The 16,951-nt window shown below is 41.1% G+C and overlaps 1 protein-coding gene across 4 annotated transcripts in view; it reads left to right on the top strand.

Annotated features, from left to right (window-relative positions):
- CHD7 (chromodomain helicase DNA binding protein 7) overlaps window positions 1–16,951 on the top strand; it is a 179,026-nt gene that overhangs the window by 109,559 nt on the left and 52,516 nt on the right. For all 4 annotated transcript variants that reach the window (XM_059902343.1, XM_059902342.1, XM_059902339.1 and 1 more), the window contains exons 4-7: window positions 4,002–4,143; window positions 9,169–9,306; window positions 10,337–10,402; window positions 16,230–16,285. In XM_059902343.1, coding sequence (XP_059758326.1) covers window positions 4,002–4,143; window positions 9,169–9,306; window positions 10,337–10,402; window positions 16,230–16,285 — 402 coding nt within the window. The remainder of the gene's footprint in view (window positions 1–4,001; window positions 4,144–9,168; window positions 9,307–10,336; window positions 10,403–16,229; window positions 16,286–16,951) is intronic.

Here is a 16,951-nt window from a genome sequence, read left to right as displayed (position 1 = left end):
CTAACAGGATAGTTGGAGAAAGACATATACACACACACACCCGGTGCTTTGGTTTTACTGCATTGCAGTAATGTTACCACCCAGTACTGTGTATTTTAAACATCCCTTGTGTGGAGTACATCACGTGGCCTGTAGAGAGTGTGAGGTCTTACTAATCCAGACTTTGGTGGCCAGAAAATGGTTCTCTGACTGAGTGATGTCCCGCTGAGCCTTGCAGACGAGTACGCGAGGGGCAGTGGAGGGAGGAGAGATGTGCGTACGCTTTTGGGAGCGGTCCTGTGTATCTGCAGGGTGGAGGGTGGAGAGTTTGGGGTGTGGGAAAAGGAGAAAAATAAAGTTCATGTTGCCGATTATAAAAACTGCGCACTGAGAATCTCAGACGTCAGTACACGTGGGGCTGGGGCTTTGGGCAGAATGATTCGGTCGGGTCTGCGTGTGAGCCGGCCGCTCTGCTGGTGCCTGGAGCTGGGTTCGCAGGGCACGTTCGGGCGGCAGGGCTGAGCCACAGAGCTCGGGAACGCGGCAGGCAGGGCCGGTCCAGGGGAGGCGTGGAGGCAGCCGGGGCTTCTCCGGGCCAAGGCCAGTCAGGGCTGGACCCCGCACAGCTGGCTCTTCTGGCCGTCCTCGCTGGCGGGGCGTCGGGCCGCGGCCAGCCCTGCAGCTGTTGGAGGCGCCTTGAGGTTCTGGATTCGCGCCAGGCAGCCCGTGGCCTCGTCCTGGACCTTGTAGTGTCGGGTTGAGGGGTGGTCCTTGTGAATAAGTACCGCTTCCTTCTCCCCAACCGGAAGGGCTGCCCTCTTCGTGCGTTCAGGCTTCCCAGCTTATAGCTTGGAAGAGGAATGTGTGTACGGCCGTGTTTTAGCTCTGACATTACGAAAGACCAGCCTTGAACCTTACAGATTTGAGTCGCGGCTGTGGCCGTGGGATACGTGTCCTTTCGCCAGCAGTCTGATGGCGGGTGGCCCTGCCCCTGGCTGGTGACGGGGATGAGGCGGGGAGGCCGTTGTGACGGTCGGGGAGGGACATGATACGCATCTGAACTAAAGCAGTGGCCAGGGGTATAGAGGCGAGTGGCCTCTGGGCTGGTCCGCTCGTTTGTCCTCTGAGCTGGTGTTGAGACTGTTGATAAAGGATGTTCCTTCTCTTCACGTGGCCTGGGTGACGTGGTCACGATGCAGAGGGTCCTGTCCCTAAGTCTCCGCAGTTGATTCCGCCTGTGGGTCTGAGCCGCAGTCAGAGAACAGCTCCCAGTCGAGTGTGCCAGGTGCTTGGAAAGGTCGAATCTTGGAGCAAAATGTAATTACTAACCTCATTTTATGGATGAGAAAACTGAGACTCAGGGAGATGAAATGATGTATACAGAGTCACAGACAGACAGGTTATAAATGACAGAGTTGGAACTTGAACTGAGGGCTGTCTGAAATCAGTGCTCCTCATTGGCTAAAAAAAAAAAAAAAAAATTCTGGCTTTAGCTCTTTTGGGGCAAAGCAGTTTTAATATAACAGTTGAAAATCCAAATGAGCTTATTGCAAAATAGTGGCAAAGGCAATCTGATGTAAATAACTTGATGTTGTCTTTGATTGTAATGTCTTGGGGTGAACATTGAAGACTCTAGCTTTTTTGACTACTTGGTGTGTTTTTGACTTGTACATTGATGTCATGAGAAGATGTTAGCAAGGAAATGCTTAGATGTCTCGGAGCAGCATGAATAGCTCAAGGTCCACTGAGTTTAGAAATCCTCCAGTCATCAGAGCTGGGGTGGCTGCTTCCCTTGGCTACAGGCATTTTGTCCGAGCATTTGGAGAGGTCCTGTCCGACTTTGCACGGTCTTGGAGGTTCCGCAGAGCGCATCCTTGGGAAGGGCAGATGGAACATCATTAGCATTTCTCTCCTCCAGCAGATTGACGTCTCCTCAGACCTGGGCTCTGGCGGGCTCCGAGGCAGTAAGCCTTTTTCTCCCGTAGGACAGTTTACCCCTGGTGCAGGAACCCCACTAAATCACATTGTGTCCTTCACTGTGGTGTGGAGAGGGCACTGGGGAAGGACCTGCTGCCAGCTTTCTTTACCTGGCAGTGGTTCAACTCCGTGACAGGCCTACCTCTGATTTAAACAAATTTGAGAAATATGTAAAGTTTTGGAAGCAGTTTTGCACTGATTTGATAAAAGAAACCACAAAACACTGCAGCGCAGGTGTTGAGAATGTTTGAAAGCTGATTGAGGGAAGCAGATGGCTTTAGTCAGTGGCATCCAGCCAAAAGAGCAGGTGCTGGTCATGTGACCGCTGGTTACCAGGGTAATCTGATTGCTCTTGGCGTGCAGATGAAAGGAAAGGGGCCCAGCGTTCAGCTGTAGTATTGTATAATTTGTGGCAGTTAGAGCGGAAATAAATGCTGGAAATGGAGCCTCATAGTAGGGGAGACTTCTGTCCATGTGTAGCGTAAACACTAGGACAGTTGGATGAGGGACTGTTGTATGGATTTTTTTCTTTTTAATTTAAAAAATATTATGTTTTCCGTGGATTTTTGGGGGCTTAAAGTTTTTAGGACACTCCTTTTTTTTTTTTTTTTTTTTTGTATATTAAAAAGAACTCTTTAAACCTAACTGCTGCTTGCTATAATCTGAATTGTCGTAAGTTTTTTCCTTATGTGGCCATTTAGTAGGCTCAAATATTAACAGAACAAAATAAAAACAAGCTCTGAGTGTTTGAAAATGACTAGTTCATGATTATCAAATATTGTATTTATTCACTACAAAAATGCCTTTTAGGTGTGTGATTATATTAAATATACTTTTGAAACATTTTACATGACGTGCTTTACTTAAATAAAAGCATATTGGTATCTTGGCCTCTTTTCCTTTTGTAGTTGTTGGGATTGAAAAAAAATGCTGTTTAATGCATTCTGATGGCATACTTTCCTAGGAATTTACAAACTTAAATAAACTTTTCAAAGCTTTTTGAAATGTATCTTTTGTTTTCCAAATTTATTAGAATTTTAGGCTTTCTTGAAATAGTAAAAATAATTGTTACTGAGGTTGGATTATTTGAAATGTTGGACAGTAAATGGTAATAATCAATATTAGAAAATCTTGGGGCTGGGTTTTGGAAATTGGTATGGAAGGCAGCACCAAGTGTGCATTCTAAAAGAATGGCAAATAAAGGTTCTAAAGGTGATAGTAAACTTAAATTTAAAAAATTTTTTTCTTACAGTTCATTCTTGTCTTTTGACTTATGTAACATTCAAATCCTATTAACATTTGATGGAAACATACTATGGAACACACACTTGAATTGTTGGGGTCACTTTGCTATATTTTTGTATTTTGGAGACCCAGCTTTTGAAGAAAAGGCTATCGTGACTACCTCAAAAAAAAGAAAAAAATGTCTAGCACCAAAATAAAGCTGATTTTTACTTAAGAATACAGCGTTGAATAAATTTATGTAGAAGAGGAATTGCTACATATCTTGTTATGTTTTAAAAGATTATAAATTGGATAAAAATGTATCTGAATGTTATAAAAGAGGACCCCTAGTAGTACTGGTCAAGAAAAGGACTTAAACAGGAGTATTTAAAACTATCTGCAAGAGACACAGAAGAAATGATCATTATGTTCTAGTTTTCCTTGACAGTTTTAAAAACCATCTTCTGGTACCTTAAAAAGTTGATAGCAAAATGATTTCTTAATCCAGTTTTTCATTATGGCTTGGTGTATCGGCAGGGATCATGCATTGTCTAGATGAACAAATGTATTCTGTGTGGTATTAGGAGTTTTTGCATGCAGTTTCTTTTTCATTAGGTCAGATATTTGCTGAAGGTCATCAATATGGGGTTTTGCTGTAAAAACTTAATTGAGAGTACTATTTAACTCTCGATGGCCCACATGCATTGATTTATCAGTTGTTATCGATACTTTAGGGATATTGATGTGGGAAATATAAGGCATGGGGCGTACGAAAAACCTTGTTAAAAAGTGAACACTAAGTGATCCACTTTGAATTCTAGTAATAAGAAACCTGATTCAGAAGCAAGTGCTTTGAAGAAAAAGGCCAACAAGGGAAAAACAGAAGGTTCTGAGAATTCAGACTTAGACAAAACACCCCCATCATCTCCTCCTCCTGAAGAAGACGAGGACCCAGGTGTTCAGGTAATACGATTATTCTGGTCCCGAGCTGTGGTTGTTTAGCAAGGGTAACTTTAGCTGCATATCGAGTGCACTGGACCTCCCTGTCTTTGTTATAGAGCTGCTGTAGAGATGGCTTTATTGTCGTCTGGAACATTATATCCATAGTGATGAGAGCTGGGGGGCCAACCCAGAATTAAACTCCTGACTTCTTGGTTTTGCCATCTTTGACTCTATGATAAATAAAACTGAGACTCTTCATTTATTTCTGTACATGTATCTTTTGATGTTTATATATATGTTAGTGTTAACATAGTCTTAATATGTTGGTTCATTTAAAGCTTCATCCACATTTCTAATTTTCTGCTAAGTTTGGTTCCTTGTCAGTTCTTTTATTTTGCAGAACAAAAAATCACAGTGTAATCTGTAGCTCGTTTTCAGGTTTCTGACATCTGACGGTCAGAGTCGAGATGTATTTGTGTAATACTAAAGTTTCTATGAACAAGTTAGTGACTTTCTGGACGGCAGCACCGCACAATTTTCCAGTGTTAGAGTCTCCTGACTTTCGGAGACTTTTATAGGAATCAGTCAAAAAAACTGGCCCTGAAATAAACATCAGGAATTTAGGTTCTTGTGCGTAAAGCACACTGCCTTCGCTGATTGGACAGTAAGTAAGGGACCCCTACACGTGACCGTTAAACATTATTTCCTTGTTACGTTCCCTGGAAGCTTGCCAGCTTGGTCCTCTGGGATGGCTGGGAATGTGGCTTCTGTGAATGACATCTAAGTTATCAAGGAGCAGTTACTGAGGATCCTGCTACAAAAGCAAGCAGCCCCTGGAAGCGGGTTTGACCTTTTCTAATGGTTTGGTGCACTCTCAGTACTTCTCCCTGTACCTACTGATTTGCTTAAAAGTTAGAAACAAAGTACTTGCAATATACAGCTCTGTGCTAAAGAATTTCAGATAGATTTTGTTTGTTTGTGTGTGTGTGTGTGTGTGTGTGTGTGTGTCTTTAACTAGACCTCCCTGATATCTATAACTTCACAGAACGACCTAACCTTAGAGGACCTGAAAGGGCAGGGAGAGAGAGAGACAGAGAGAGAGAGAGAGAGTGTGTGTGTGTGTGTGTGTGTGTGTGTAAATGAATGTGTTTCGGTTTGGTTTGGTTCTATAACTAACATAGTGATAACCTCTGGCAGTTTGAGTTAATTTTGTAATTTCCTCTAACTTTCCATATCAGTGAAAAGATATTGGGAAGGTAAGTAGCTATCTTTTTAAAAATTGTTTAGGGAGTTTTAAACTAAAGTATTTTTAATGATTTTGAATTTAATTCTTATGCCCACAGGTGTTTTTTTTTTTTTCCCCTGAATTGCTTTTGCTTAAACTAAGACCTTTGTGCAGTAGATTTGGACAATGTTAAGAAGACTGTCACACAAGTCAAGAAAATTCTGTTGTTCTTTCACAAACACTGCTGTTTTTTACAAGTCTGTTTGCATTAACACAGACTGAGATGGACTTTATGAAATACTAGTGGTGTTTTTTTTTCCTTCTGCATTTCAGTTATAGAGAAATGCTAATCAATGCAAATGAACATCCGTGCGTCCTTTCTAATTGGCTGGTGCTGAACTGTCACGGGTCAGACAGCTAATATCAGTAAACACACGGGTCCATGTTTCTCAGTGTCTCTTCTGTGTCACAGCAACACAGGAAGTGACGCTGACTGCTTGTTTGTTGTGTTTCTTCCTGTAGCACACGCGTAAAGGGCTTGAAGTTCTTGAGTTTTATGATCAATTTGTTTAAACTTTAGTAAATGCCATGTCTTTTTTTTTTTTCTTTTAACAAACTGAAAATTGTGTCACAAAGTACTACAACAGTGAGATTGTGGCAACACATTTAAATTTGCTCTTCAGCATACCTGTTTTAACTATATGAAACTTTTCTAAAATAATCCAAGTTTAACAAGTTGACCTGTTATTGTAGTGTTAATTCAAAAGTTTTGAGCTTTAAATGCAATTGGTTTAAATGCAGTTCTTATATTTTATTTTGATTCCCCCCAAAATTTCAAATAACAATAGTTTAACAGACCATAAAGAAGCCTATTATGTGATAAATAATTTTATGTTGGGAAATTGGAAAAGGAACCTTGATATCCAAAATAAATGAACTTAAGATCAATTATTATTTAGAAGGCAGAGAAGCCATATAACATTTAAAAATTTCAGAAAGTTGAGTTCTAATTGTATTTTGGGATTTCTTTTACTCTTATGAAGTGACCTTGTATCCACTATTACTAACCCTATCACTGTTGCATAGATTTATAACACAAAGTTGATATGAGGAGAAACTTTGGTTATAAACATTATATTCACCAATACGTACATTTCTATTAGAAAAATAAACAGAAGTCTCTGTTTTATTGTACTGGAACATTTCTTTAATATCAGAGTGGGATTTAGCGTAAAGTGGATTTGTCTTAGACTCTGTCCAAGGATGTTTAGTTACTTGTGCTGGAAGAAGACTAGGGCAGTGTGGTCCCAACCATGGAAACCTGATAAAACATCACAGATGTGTCGTTAGTAGCACATTCTCCTTACAGTAATGACAGAAGGATGAAACTGTAGATTCACCCATTTCCATTTAGCTAAATTGATATATCAAAAGAAATACAGATACTATACTAAATTTCACCAAATTAAAATGTTGTTCCTGATAATAGGCTTTTATATCTTAAAGAAACTGACAGCCAGAAGCGGGCGATGCTAAAGTAAGCAAAAGAGGCGGAGCTATTCCAGATCAGCTTTGGGAAAAGAGGAGGGAAGCCGTATGACGTAGCCCGGCTTCGGAGCCTCATTGCTTTCTGATTTTCCCTTGGAAAGGTGGAGCTGGTTACTGATGACTGTAATCTTACTAATTGCATTTGGCATTAACATGTCCCTTTAAGTGCGCTGTTTTAAGCGCTTTCAATGAATTCTCTTAGGAGATCTTCACAGTATACTGATGAGGCAGCTACTATCATTACCCCTAGTCTACAGACCAGGAAACTGAGGTCCCTAAAGGAACTCGTCCAGGGTCACGCAGGGAGAGCCTGGCCTCATTCTAACGTGGGCACTCAGCTCCTGGACGCCCGAGGTCAAACTGCCCCTGGTGACGCGGGGCAGGATGGACGGTGGCAGGACCCCCGCTGGCCTGGGTGTCACCTCCACATGGAACTGGTTATTCTGTGTGGGGCTGGAGAGGAGAGAAGGGTCAGAGGTGGAGCCTTTGGCCCACGTCACCGCTCCCTCTCGTCTGAGCCGCTAGGAAGTCTGTTAATAAGATGTCCCTGCCCCAGATACCTCCCGGCAGAAGGGTACATCGTGCCTCTGCAGCCCTGGCTGTAGGGCTGAGTTCACAGCCTCGAATGACCCATCTGATGGTCCTGTTATACACAGTCATAATGTGAGCTGTCTCACATCCCCTTTGAGAGCAGGGGGCGCACAAACTTAATACAGTAAAATTGAGTGGGTCCCCTTCTTTGAGACATGGCACGGGGGCTTGTTGGTCCTGACTTGTGCCCCATAGGTTCCATGCCCGTCCCTCCTGAGGTCTGCACGGCAGGGTAATTAGCCTCTCTCTGCCCTACTGTCCCAACTTTAAAATTCGAAAGGCTCTTCAGAGGGGTTTATTTCATAATTCTTAGAGAACAGTTTGTATCAGTGTTACTTTTCTCAGTATTCTTTTTATTTCTTCCATGTGCTTTGCCACCTCACCCATGAGTTGTAATTGCACAGGGATTTAAAATTTACACGTGTCATTTTAGAGTTATCTGAGACGTTATCACATACACATATTAATGAGAAGGTTATTTCTCTGTTTTTAATTAACTGACAAAACTATTTCTATATCAGAAAGGTCAAGCCATCTAGAATTGTTTTGAACAAAAAGTACAAAATCCTTTTTTCTGCTCCATTCATTTCACTCTCCAGAATTAATAGCTGTTAACAGTTTGTTGTGTCTTTTCAGATTTTTTTGTTATTGAAAACATACCCGTATACATTCATTTTTTAGCAAATATTCACTGAGTATAGGGAAGTAAACAGGATTTACAGTATGTTTCTCTGGAGGAGTTTATATATTGATCGCCCACACATACAAATAGAAACACAAGGTTTTTTTGTAATCTTAGAATTATAAGCTAGCTATTGTTACTTGACTTGCTTTTCTTTTTACTTAACCATTTATCTGCTAGATGTTACCCAGATGCGTCATGTAGCTTACTAGACGTATGCTTGCTGGGAAGGGGGGTGGGCGTGTTTTACGTTTTGACCACGCTGTCCTGCAAAGGTGTACTGCGTTCTGTTTCGACCACTGGGTGGGAGAGGGCCCATTTTGCCAATAATCCTATTAATACTAGCTATTAACAGTCCTTCACATTTTCATCAGTGCAGTAAAAAAAATTTTTTTAAATTCCTTTTCATAGTCACTCATTATAAATTCTGCCGTTCAATCCTTCAGCTCTTTAAAAATGTTCAGACTATTTCTTTTAGGACCAGGATGAAAACATAAACTTTCTATTTAAATGGGTCTCTGAGATAGTTGTGGAACCTTGGATACTAATGTAACAATAGTTATCTAGAACTTTATCATTCACAAATTTTCTTCTCATGCCTTCACTTTTTTTGACTTTTTCTTGTGGGGAAAATTTTTAAAACCTACAAAAATAGAATAGTATAATGAACCCCTACATATCCATCACCCAGCTTCAGTATTGCCTTCACGTTTGAGCAACTCACCGGCCGAATGAGGAGGAAAATGTGTTGTTACTTCCATTTCCCAGTTAAAGGCCAGGCACCTGGGAGTGGCGGGGCCATCGCTGTCCGAGGCGCCTGGCTTCAGATTTCCCCCATTTCCATTGTGTGTGTTGCCACTGTGACATCTTCTGTGATTTGCAGGGTTAAAGTCACCAGCTTTTCTTTACGATTATTATTATTTGATAAATGTACCGTGCCCTTCTGAGAAGTGGGAGAGCAGCAGCTTTCTAAACCCAGCCTGTCGGCTTTTCGTTTTAGAAGAGACGGTCCAGCAGGCAGGTGAAGAGAAAGCGGTACACCGAGGACTTGGAGTTCAAGATCTCTGACGAGGAGGCCGAGGACGCAGACGCTGCCGGGAGAGACTCCCCCTCCACCACCTCGCAGTCGGAGCCGCAGGTGAGCGGCGTGCGCAGTTCTCGCGTGCGTTTCAAAAGATGGGCTGGAAATTTTATAGCCGGAATCTGAGAAGTTCAGTAGAAGCGTCGGACTTCGAGCTGGGCACATTCATCTCGTGTTGGCGAACACGCTATGGGAAATTAGTCGTTTAGGGGTGTCTTTTAAAAAGCCCCGTTCACTGAGATTTATTTTTGTCCAAGCCTGTGATATGTAATTTGACACAATTTTGGAGAATTATTGGGTCTTTGTTGAGGATGAGGCAGAGCTAGGATGCAAGGAGGCTGAATTTACCTCTGAGAGTTCAGTGCCGTAGCTTCTGGGACTTTAATAAACCACTCAAGCTTGTCTCCTGCTGCTTGGCACTGTAAGAGCCCCTTTATGAAATTACTGCCTTGTAGTACCCAGCAGGGCCTACTTTATTCTCTGTGCCATGTAAGTGATGGATAAAAGAGTTTGTATAAAATATCGGTAGTAATGGAGGATTGATTATTGTGAAGATCTTTTTTTTTTTTTTTCCCCAAAGCCTTCTTCTTACCGTTACTGTGCTTTAGTTAACAAACTGGTAACCCATTGAAAAATATATTAAATACAGTTTTGTATTTTATTTGGTAATTTGCGCTCTGTTGTTATATAGCGTTTTATGGGACCTCCATAGATAAAAAGCTGCCTACGATAACAGAATGATGAGTACATTAACCCCATGGGTCCAGACGAGGAAAAGTTATGTTTTTGCCATCACGCAGAGATCATTTTCTCTTGGCAGCTGGAATTTCTGAACGCTCCTTGGCTTTAGGGACCCATGCTAGCCCACACAATTAAACCACATAATCATGAAGTAATAAACACAGCTCTTCCCTTTGCCTTTCCGCAAGGGAGATTTTTGTTCTTTTCAGTCATATTCCCCACTGGTGATCGTACCCAGTGATTTAAAGGGTATGGAGGGAGGTGCAAAAGGAAATGATGTCTTGCTTTTACAGCTTAGAATGAAATGCTTTCTGGTTGGATTCATTCAGTCCACTTTATGTTTTAGGAATCTGTTGATGCAGACGGTCCAGTGGTAGAAAAAATTATGAGTAGTCGTTCAGTAAAAAAACAGGTAAGCATCATGTGGAGTTATCAAAACCTGTGGTGTGTGTGTGACTCTTAAATTATTTTTTGCTTTATAATTTCCTTTAAAAATTTCACTGTTGAAAAATGAAACTTCTGGTGATGTTTCTAATCCTGTCTGATTTATTAGTCCAATATCAATCTTTGGGATGTTCAACCCAAAATGAAATTAAAATGTAGCAAACAGTCAGTGCTTTATTACCCTATTTAGAGTAGGCAAGAACTCAAACGTCTCAGAAGAAATGTCTTAGGACTCCTAGAGTTGTAGGCTGCCTTTTTCATAAATATTATTTACGAAAAATCATGACCGTGAATCTATCTCTCATCTCTCTTAGGAAGGTCCCTACCCCAGCCCCCCACCCCCCGGAAGATCTCTTTATCATGTTAGCAAGTAGGTGTTTTCTCATACTTTTCATATGCAATTGAAATATTAGTATTCTTTTGTTAGTGCAGAAGTGAAATACAGAACTACTTTCAGTGTAATTTTTGAAGATAATATGACTTATCCTTCCAGATTATTCGGAATTCATGTTGATCCGCAAAGGTGAGCCCTAAGTACCTGTCACTAGCCTGGTGCCCATGTCCCTGAGGGACACATACACTCTGTGACAACGAATTCCAGGAACACTGCATCTTCTTTTTACTGATGGAGACTCCCCATTTCATCCCACCCATTTCCCTTCTTGCCCAGTTTGAGAAAACACTTTAGTTTGAAGACGTACATAGGCATCGAGATGCATTTACATATTCCAGCAAGCCATGTTTGGTGTCTCTAGAAAATGGTCTCCTTTAGACATAGGTGTCTGACTTCTAGCTTGAATCATTGTCAAAGGCAGAGTTGTTTCTTTTTATTGCTTTCAAGGTGTGTGGAAGACAACCTCATTGTTTTGACATGTAAAATAAGCTTTTTTTAAAAAGATGTGAAGTGTGTACACAGTGTAATCTCCAGGGAGAGAGATGAGGAATGGAGGAATTATGGGATTTAAAGTGAGCTTCTGGGTTTATCAAATAGGAAACATTTACTATTCAAATACTATCTAGAGATCCTTGAAAATGGTATTGCACCAGCCGTAAACTTCTCTTTACCTTTCCTCCAATACTCTCTGCTTTTGTATTGTGTTATTCAAAGTATAGATTTTTATCAGAAGATAAAACTCTGGTTCAAACAAAAATAATCAAGAACAACATGTCAAGATATTTTCATAATGAGTGTAGAGAGTGGGAGTGTATGGGGTGTCTATCTGGTAACTCTTTGAACATGAGGATTTCCTCTCTGATGAACATAAAATCTCAACCAAATTTCCCACCCGTTCAAGCAGAAATGAGCACTATTTAACTAATTGGAAAGGTTGCAGTTTTGTCCTTCTAATGACTCTAGAACTGTTAACTTGTGAATTGTAGATATATGGCAAAATTTGAATGCTTGATGTACTTTAAAGAATAATCCCCTTCAGCGAATTGAAGTGGCTTGTTTGAATAAATAGCACGTGGTTTGGATGGGATATAATAATTTTCATTCAACCGATAGTGCTTCAGCAGGCATACCCAGCAGGTTTGGGGGTTGCAAATTATAATTAGCTCTATTATTCAGAGCTGCTTAGACTATGCATGATGTAGGGCATCACTTTTTCCTTCTGTTTTGCCCACCATAGGGCATTTTTTGTTTTTTCTTGCCAATCCTTTAAAGATAGGTACCCACAGTTTAGGAGTAGGTATTGCTGCCATTTACAGATGACCACGCTTATCTTAACACAGGAGATTAAAAATCACTGTAATTGTACATGAGGGTAGAGTATTTGTTGAGTAGGTGAATTTTAGGATGGAGAAAATGAATGGGAAATTTCCTCTGGAAGGAGAGATATGCCTTGAGATATGATTTAAAATAAGAAAGAGGTATGGAGCCCATTGAATTGCTTGTAGATTAGTGGCATTTCATAAAGGGCCATAAAAACCCATTAGAAGATTGTAAACATTAGCAGGTACTAACTTTTTAAACTGCGAATGTTCTCCAAATAGTTACTTTAGTTATCAGCTTTAGTAATATTGGAGGAAAGTGTAGCAGATAGAAGCAAAAGGAAATTTGAGATTTTCCCCTGGATTCTAGCTATGCCTGCTGGTCTGTTTCCTATTACCATGAATAATGGAAGACATGGCTGTGAGAAGGTGCCTTTGTCTCCCCCTGGCAGCGCTATGGAAACTGGTTAAGGGCTCAGAGCCTCCCCAGCATACTGCTGACACATAGTGGGGACAGTTCATGGTTTTTGCAATCAGCTGACCTCATCACTGTAGCCCGAGAAGCATCAGCCATTATGATGGAGTCGTGCAAACTCACAGTACTCATCCGTAACTCAGCACCTCGTGTCATATAGGGATGGCTCAGGCACTTACGTTGTTCTAAACCCAAATTAATGTGCGTGGGACCCAGTGCAAGGGACATAGGTGGTACTTGTATTTGAATTTCGAGGTAGGTTTAAGAATGGACTTTTGGATTGTATAAGGTTAATTTTCTTCTTTTCCACATTTAGTCATCATGTAGTCCCTTCTGCTTTGAACCATCTGTCTTTGGGGGAAAACAGTTCAAATCCTTTTTGCACCAGAAGGTCAAAAATAGTTTTGAAAGTGGATTCTGTATTATTATGTCCTATTTTCTTCCTAAATGAACTATGATTTGGTATGTCTGGTAGAATATACAGCAGGTTGGCCAGAAGTAGGAATGGATTCATACCTTTGCTTTATTGTTACCTTTATCAAGGCGCTTTCTCATTCTTTTGTGCATTATTTAACAAAATTTCTGCCTTTTCACACTACAGTTTAGCTTTGTTTCCCCAGTGTGACTGCTTAATTTAGTAATAGGATGCTTAGGAAAGGTCATTCGTTCTTTCAGGCCAACAGGATTATCATTTGCTGAACGGCTGTTTTAGAACCCAGGTGACCAGAAGAGTTGATTTAGTGCCTGGTCAAGGTTTCTGTTCCGTGTGAACAGTGGAACAAGTATGGCTCAGTATGTTTGGAACTTTCAATTTCACGTGAATAGTAAGGATTTTGACAGACTGCTTTAGGAGTCTAATGAATGAAAAGATACACACATTTCTCAAAACTAGTCTATCGAGCACATAAAATTACTTTAGAGGACTCTCAAATTTAACGGTAACTGTCCTAGAAATAAATTTGAGTGGGGTGTGTGTGTGTGTGTGTGTGCGCGCGTGCGCGCACCTGCAGAAATAGTGCCTTGACTCAGTTATGCACTGGATATGCCCATTATGGAAAGGCTTCTGAACACTGGGGCATGGGAGGTAGAGGCTGGGGCTGCTTTCAACTGTCAAGAGAGTCTGGTCAAACCGACTGCCGTTTAGTGCGTAATTAAAATGATGCTCCTGAGAGCTTATGAATTCACACACTTTTGTTAATTGTTTTGCTCTAAGTAAAGCAGAAGAGGCCAGCGTGATCATATTTATATGAAATGAAGGGCAAAACAGCTCTATTACAGCTCTCTACTTACAGCTCTGGGAGCAAGAAGATGATCCAGTATGTGTGGTCAGTTAAAGCACAGGGTTGTAATTTGGGACATCCAAGAGAAATAGGTCCTGGGACGATTCTGCACGAGCTCCGGGTGCTACTAAATGAGGTCTCGGAACCTGATCACCTTCTCCCAGACAGCCTGAGACCCTCTTGTTGAGATCTCCACAGCACGCCCCCAGAGGCATAGCTGATCGTGATGAGAAAAATGGGTGTTCACGAGAGTCAGGGACAGACAGTTGATGGCGTTAAGAGTCGGAACTTTCTGGAGCAGAATCGAGACAGAATGAAAACTGCCCCTTTGTTCAAGAGTTGATCTGTGTGCTTTGAGGCCCACTTAGAAGTTACAGACAGTGAGGCCACTTAGAAGGAGATGGAAAGGGGACAGTACAGGAGGAAAGATCCGGAAGAAGGAAATCAGGAGATAACAGAACATAGAAAGGATAAAGCGTGTCTTTTTACTACCTCAAAGATAAGTAATTTTGAAAAACTCTTTCAGAACTGAAAGAAATATAGTTAACATCAAAAAAGTAAAAACAGTAGACCAGACGTTTGAATTCCACTCGAGGTTTGAATTTCATGATACGCTATGAGAAGCATCACAAGATCTAGGCTCACCCTGGTTCCCCATTCTCCTTGGCTGACCACAGTCTTATCTTTGCCTTTCTACTGTGATCTCCAGTTCTATACAAAGATAATGTGTCTTGAAATGGTTGCTGAAATGTGGGAGTGGAACGAGGTAATGTTAAGGGCTAGAAAAATGTAAGGTGGGTTCGGGATGGATTGTTACTTGAATCGACCAGAATTTACCTATACAGTAATTGCATGTTTATGTCCCTGGCTCTTGAGGGCACCCAGCAAACATTTCTTTTCATTTTGGACACCTGAAAGTCTGCGACATGCCACAACACTGTAAATCAACTATACTCCAATAAAAAATAATTTAAAAAATAATTTAAAAAAAGAGAATCTGGGGATACAGATGGTTTTCTGAACACGTTGATTTAAGAAGCTGCTTTAGGGTGATGACCATTTATAGATCCATTAGGGCAGGACCAGATATTAATGGGTTTCGACCCCACTCCTGAATATCCTGTCTTCTTATTGGTGATCTCTAGGCAGATGGGAAAACTGCTTAAAATTTAGGTTTAACTGATAACGTGTGAGAGTTTTGAAGAAAAGTTTTAAGTTCACAGTCTTTGACAGTAGTTCGAAGATTGGGGATTGAGGGTGATCCTAGTCTCTTTGAACAGATCTGGTGCCAGTCTGTCACCCAGTAAGAAGTCTCTGCTCCTTTGTTTGCCCTGTGCCGTGTTCTGACTTGCCTTAATTTTCTTTGCGGCACCTCTGAGGCAGTTTAGTAGCCAAATGTAACCCTCAAGGCAGGTACTCTTGTAAGAGTGTAAAAGCAATCTCTAAACATCTGTAAGTGGTGTTTATTTTTTACATCCCTGATTTATCTGATCAAATGTTCCAGAAGAAAATTACATATTACGACTTGTTTAACAGCCTACAACCAAGGGGAAAAAAAATATTGAAAGGGATGCTTAAAATATCATATGTGCGGTGTCTTCTGCAGACATTATAATAGGCAGGATCAGGGGAGATGTTCGAGATAGTCTCGCCACTGCACCCTTGATTTGGCTGATGGGTCACGATTTTAACCTCACCTCGGTGTAGTATTTGGAGTGTTAATTTTATTTGGCTGCTATGTGTATGTGACATCTTGTCTGAGAGATTTTAATTGTACCATTGAGTCAAACTGAAACTGAATAGTGATGCACTGAAATTACAGCCTCGGAACAAAGTTTAGTTTTATATGGTTTCTTGTTTAGCGTTGTTAACTATATGGAGGAATAAATGTCTTTTAAATATTTTAAAACATTACAAAACCCACCATGTAAAGTTGCCATGAGGCGGCCAAAAATAATCCATATGGCATTCAGGAGAGCAGTGGCTAATTGGCTGCTGCCTGAGAAAATGGTACACTTGGCGTCTACTTAGCACTGTGGGTTTGGCAGAAAGCCACATTTGGGGTCAGGCTGTTGTGAATGAAGCTGCATGTGGTTAGGGACGAGTTAAAGTCGTGCACGTCTGAGAAGCCGGAGCCCATCGGGTAGCGCGCGTGGTCCGCCCTCACCCCTCTGGCCTCCCACCAGCTCACCACGTGCTCACCCTTCCAGGAGCACCCTATGCCGCTTCCTCGATGCCTGTTTGTGGCCACACGGGAGTAAATCATTACTTTGGAACATTCTAGTAGATGGTTTCAAGTACATGCCTGAAATTTTCCTCTGTTGCAGAAGGAATCTGGAGAAGAGGTAGAAGTTGAGGAGTTCTACGTGAAATACAAAAACTTGTAAGTAGATTGTGATTTTTTTTTTCCATGGAGGAATATATTTTCAATGTACCAAATTTTAAAAGGTAATCAGGAAATTTTTTTTAAAAAAATTGGCAACGGGGAAATTTTGGTGTGGTTTATTCAGTGCCATTTAGGCCATTGCCTACTAACTTTTCTATCTCTGATAGTTTATGAGCTTTATTTTTCTGCAAAATGTGTAATTGGTGTACAGGCTGACTAACTTCTGTGTATAACCAAGAAGTTCTTTTTAGAGGGGATGAAAACTCATACAATAACAGAAAAGTGAGGAAAGTATTATAATACCTGCCTGACTCTGAGAATGAATTTTGCTCTGTGGGGCTCCCTGCCTTCATCCTTCACTGGGATGCTTGGCACCCGAGATGAGAACTCAGCTCTCAGGCAGAGGCTCTAGGAAATCGTGATATCACTCATGTTTTGAAATGCAGTGAGCTATGATTTTGTTGCTCTGTTTTCATTTCTGAGTTTTGTCTAGTGAATTTGAATTGCATAACTTTTAAGAAAACTGCATGAAAAACCACCGTGAGTTGTTCTGATTGTAGATGGAAGCTGGATACTAGGACCAAGCACACTCTGACGAGGCAGCCTCGTTGGAAACATCAGTAGTCATTCTGCTGAGGACGACAAGTAACAATCACAGACCAA

This window comes from Balaenoptera ricei, chromosome 17 (assembly GCF_028023285.1).
Source record: "Balaenoptera ricei isolate mBalRic1 chromosome 17, mBalRic1.hap2, whole genome shotgun sequence".
NCBI classification, from domain to species: domain Eukaryota; kingdom Metazoa; phylum Chordata; class Mammalia; order Artiodactyla; family Balaenopteridae; genus Balaenoptera; species Balaenoptera ricei.
The sequence above is the reverse complement of the archived record's forward strand: the minus strand, read 5'-3'. Positions and strand labels throughout refer to the sequence as shown.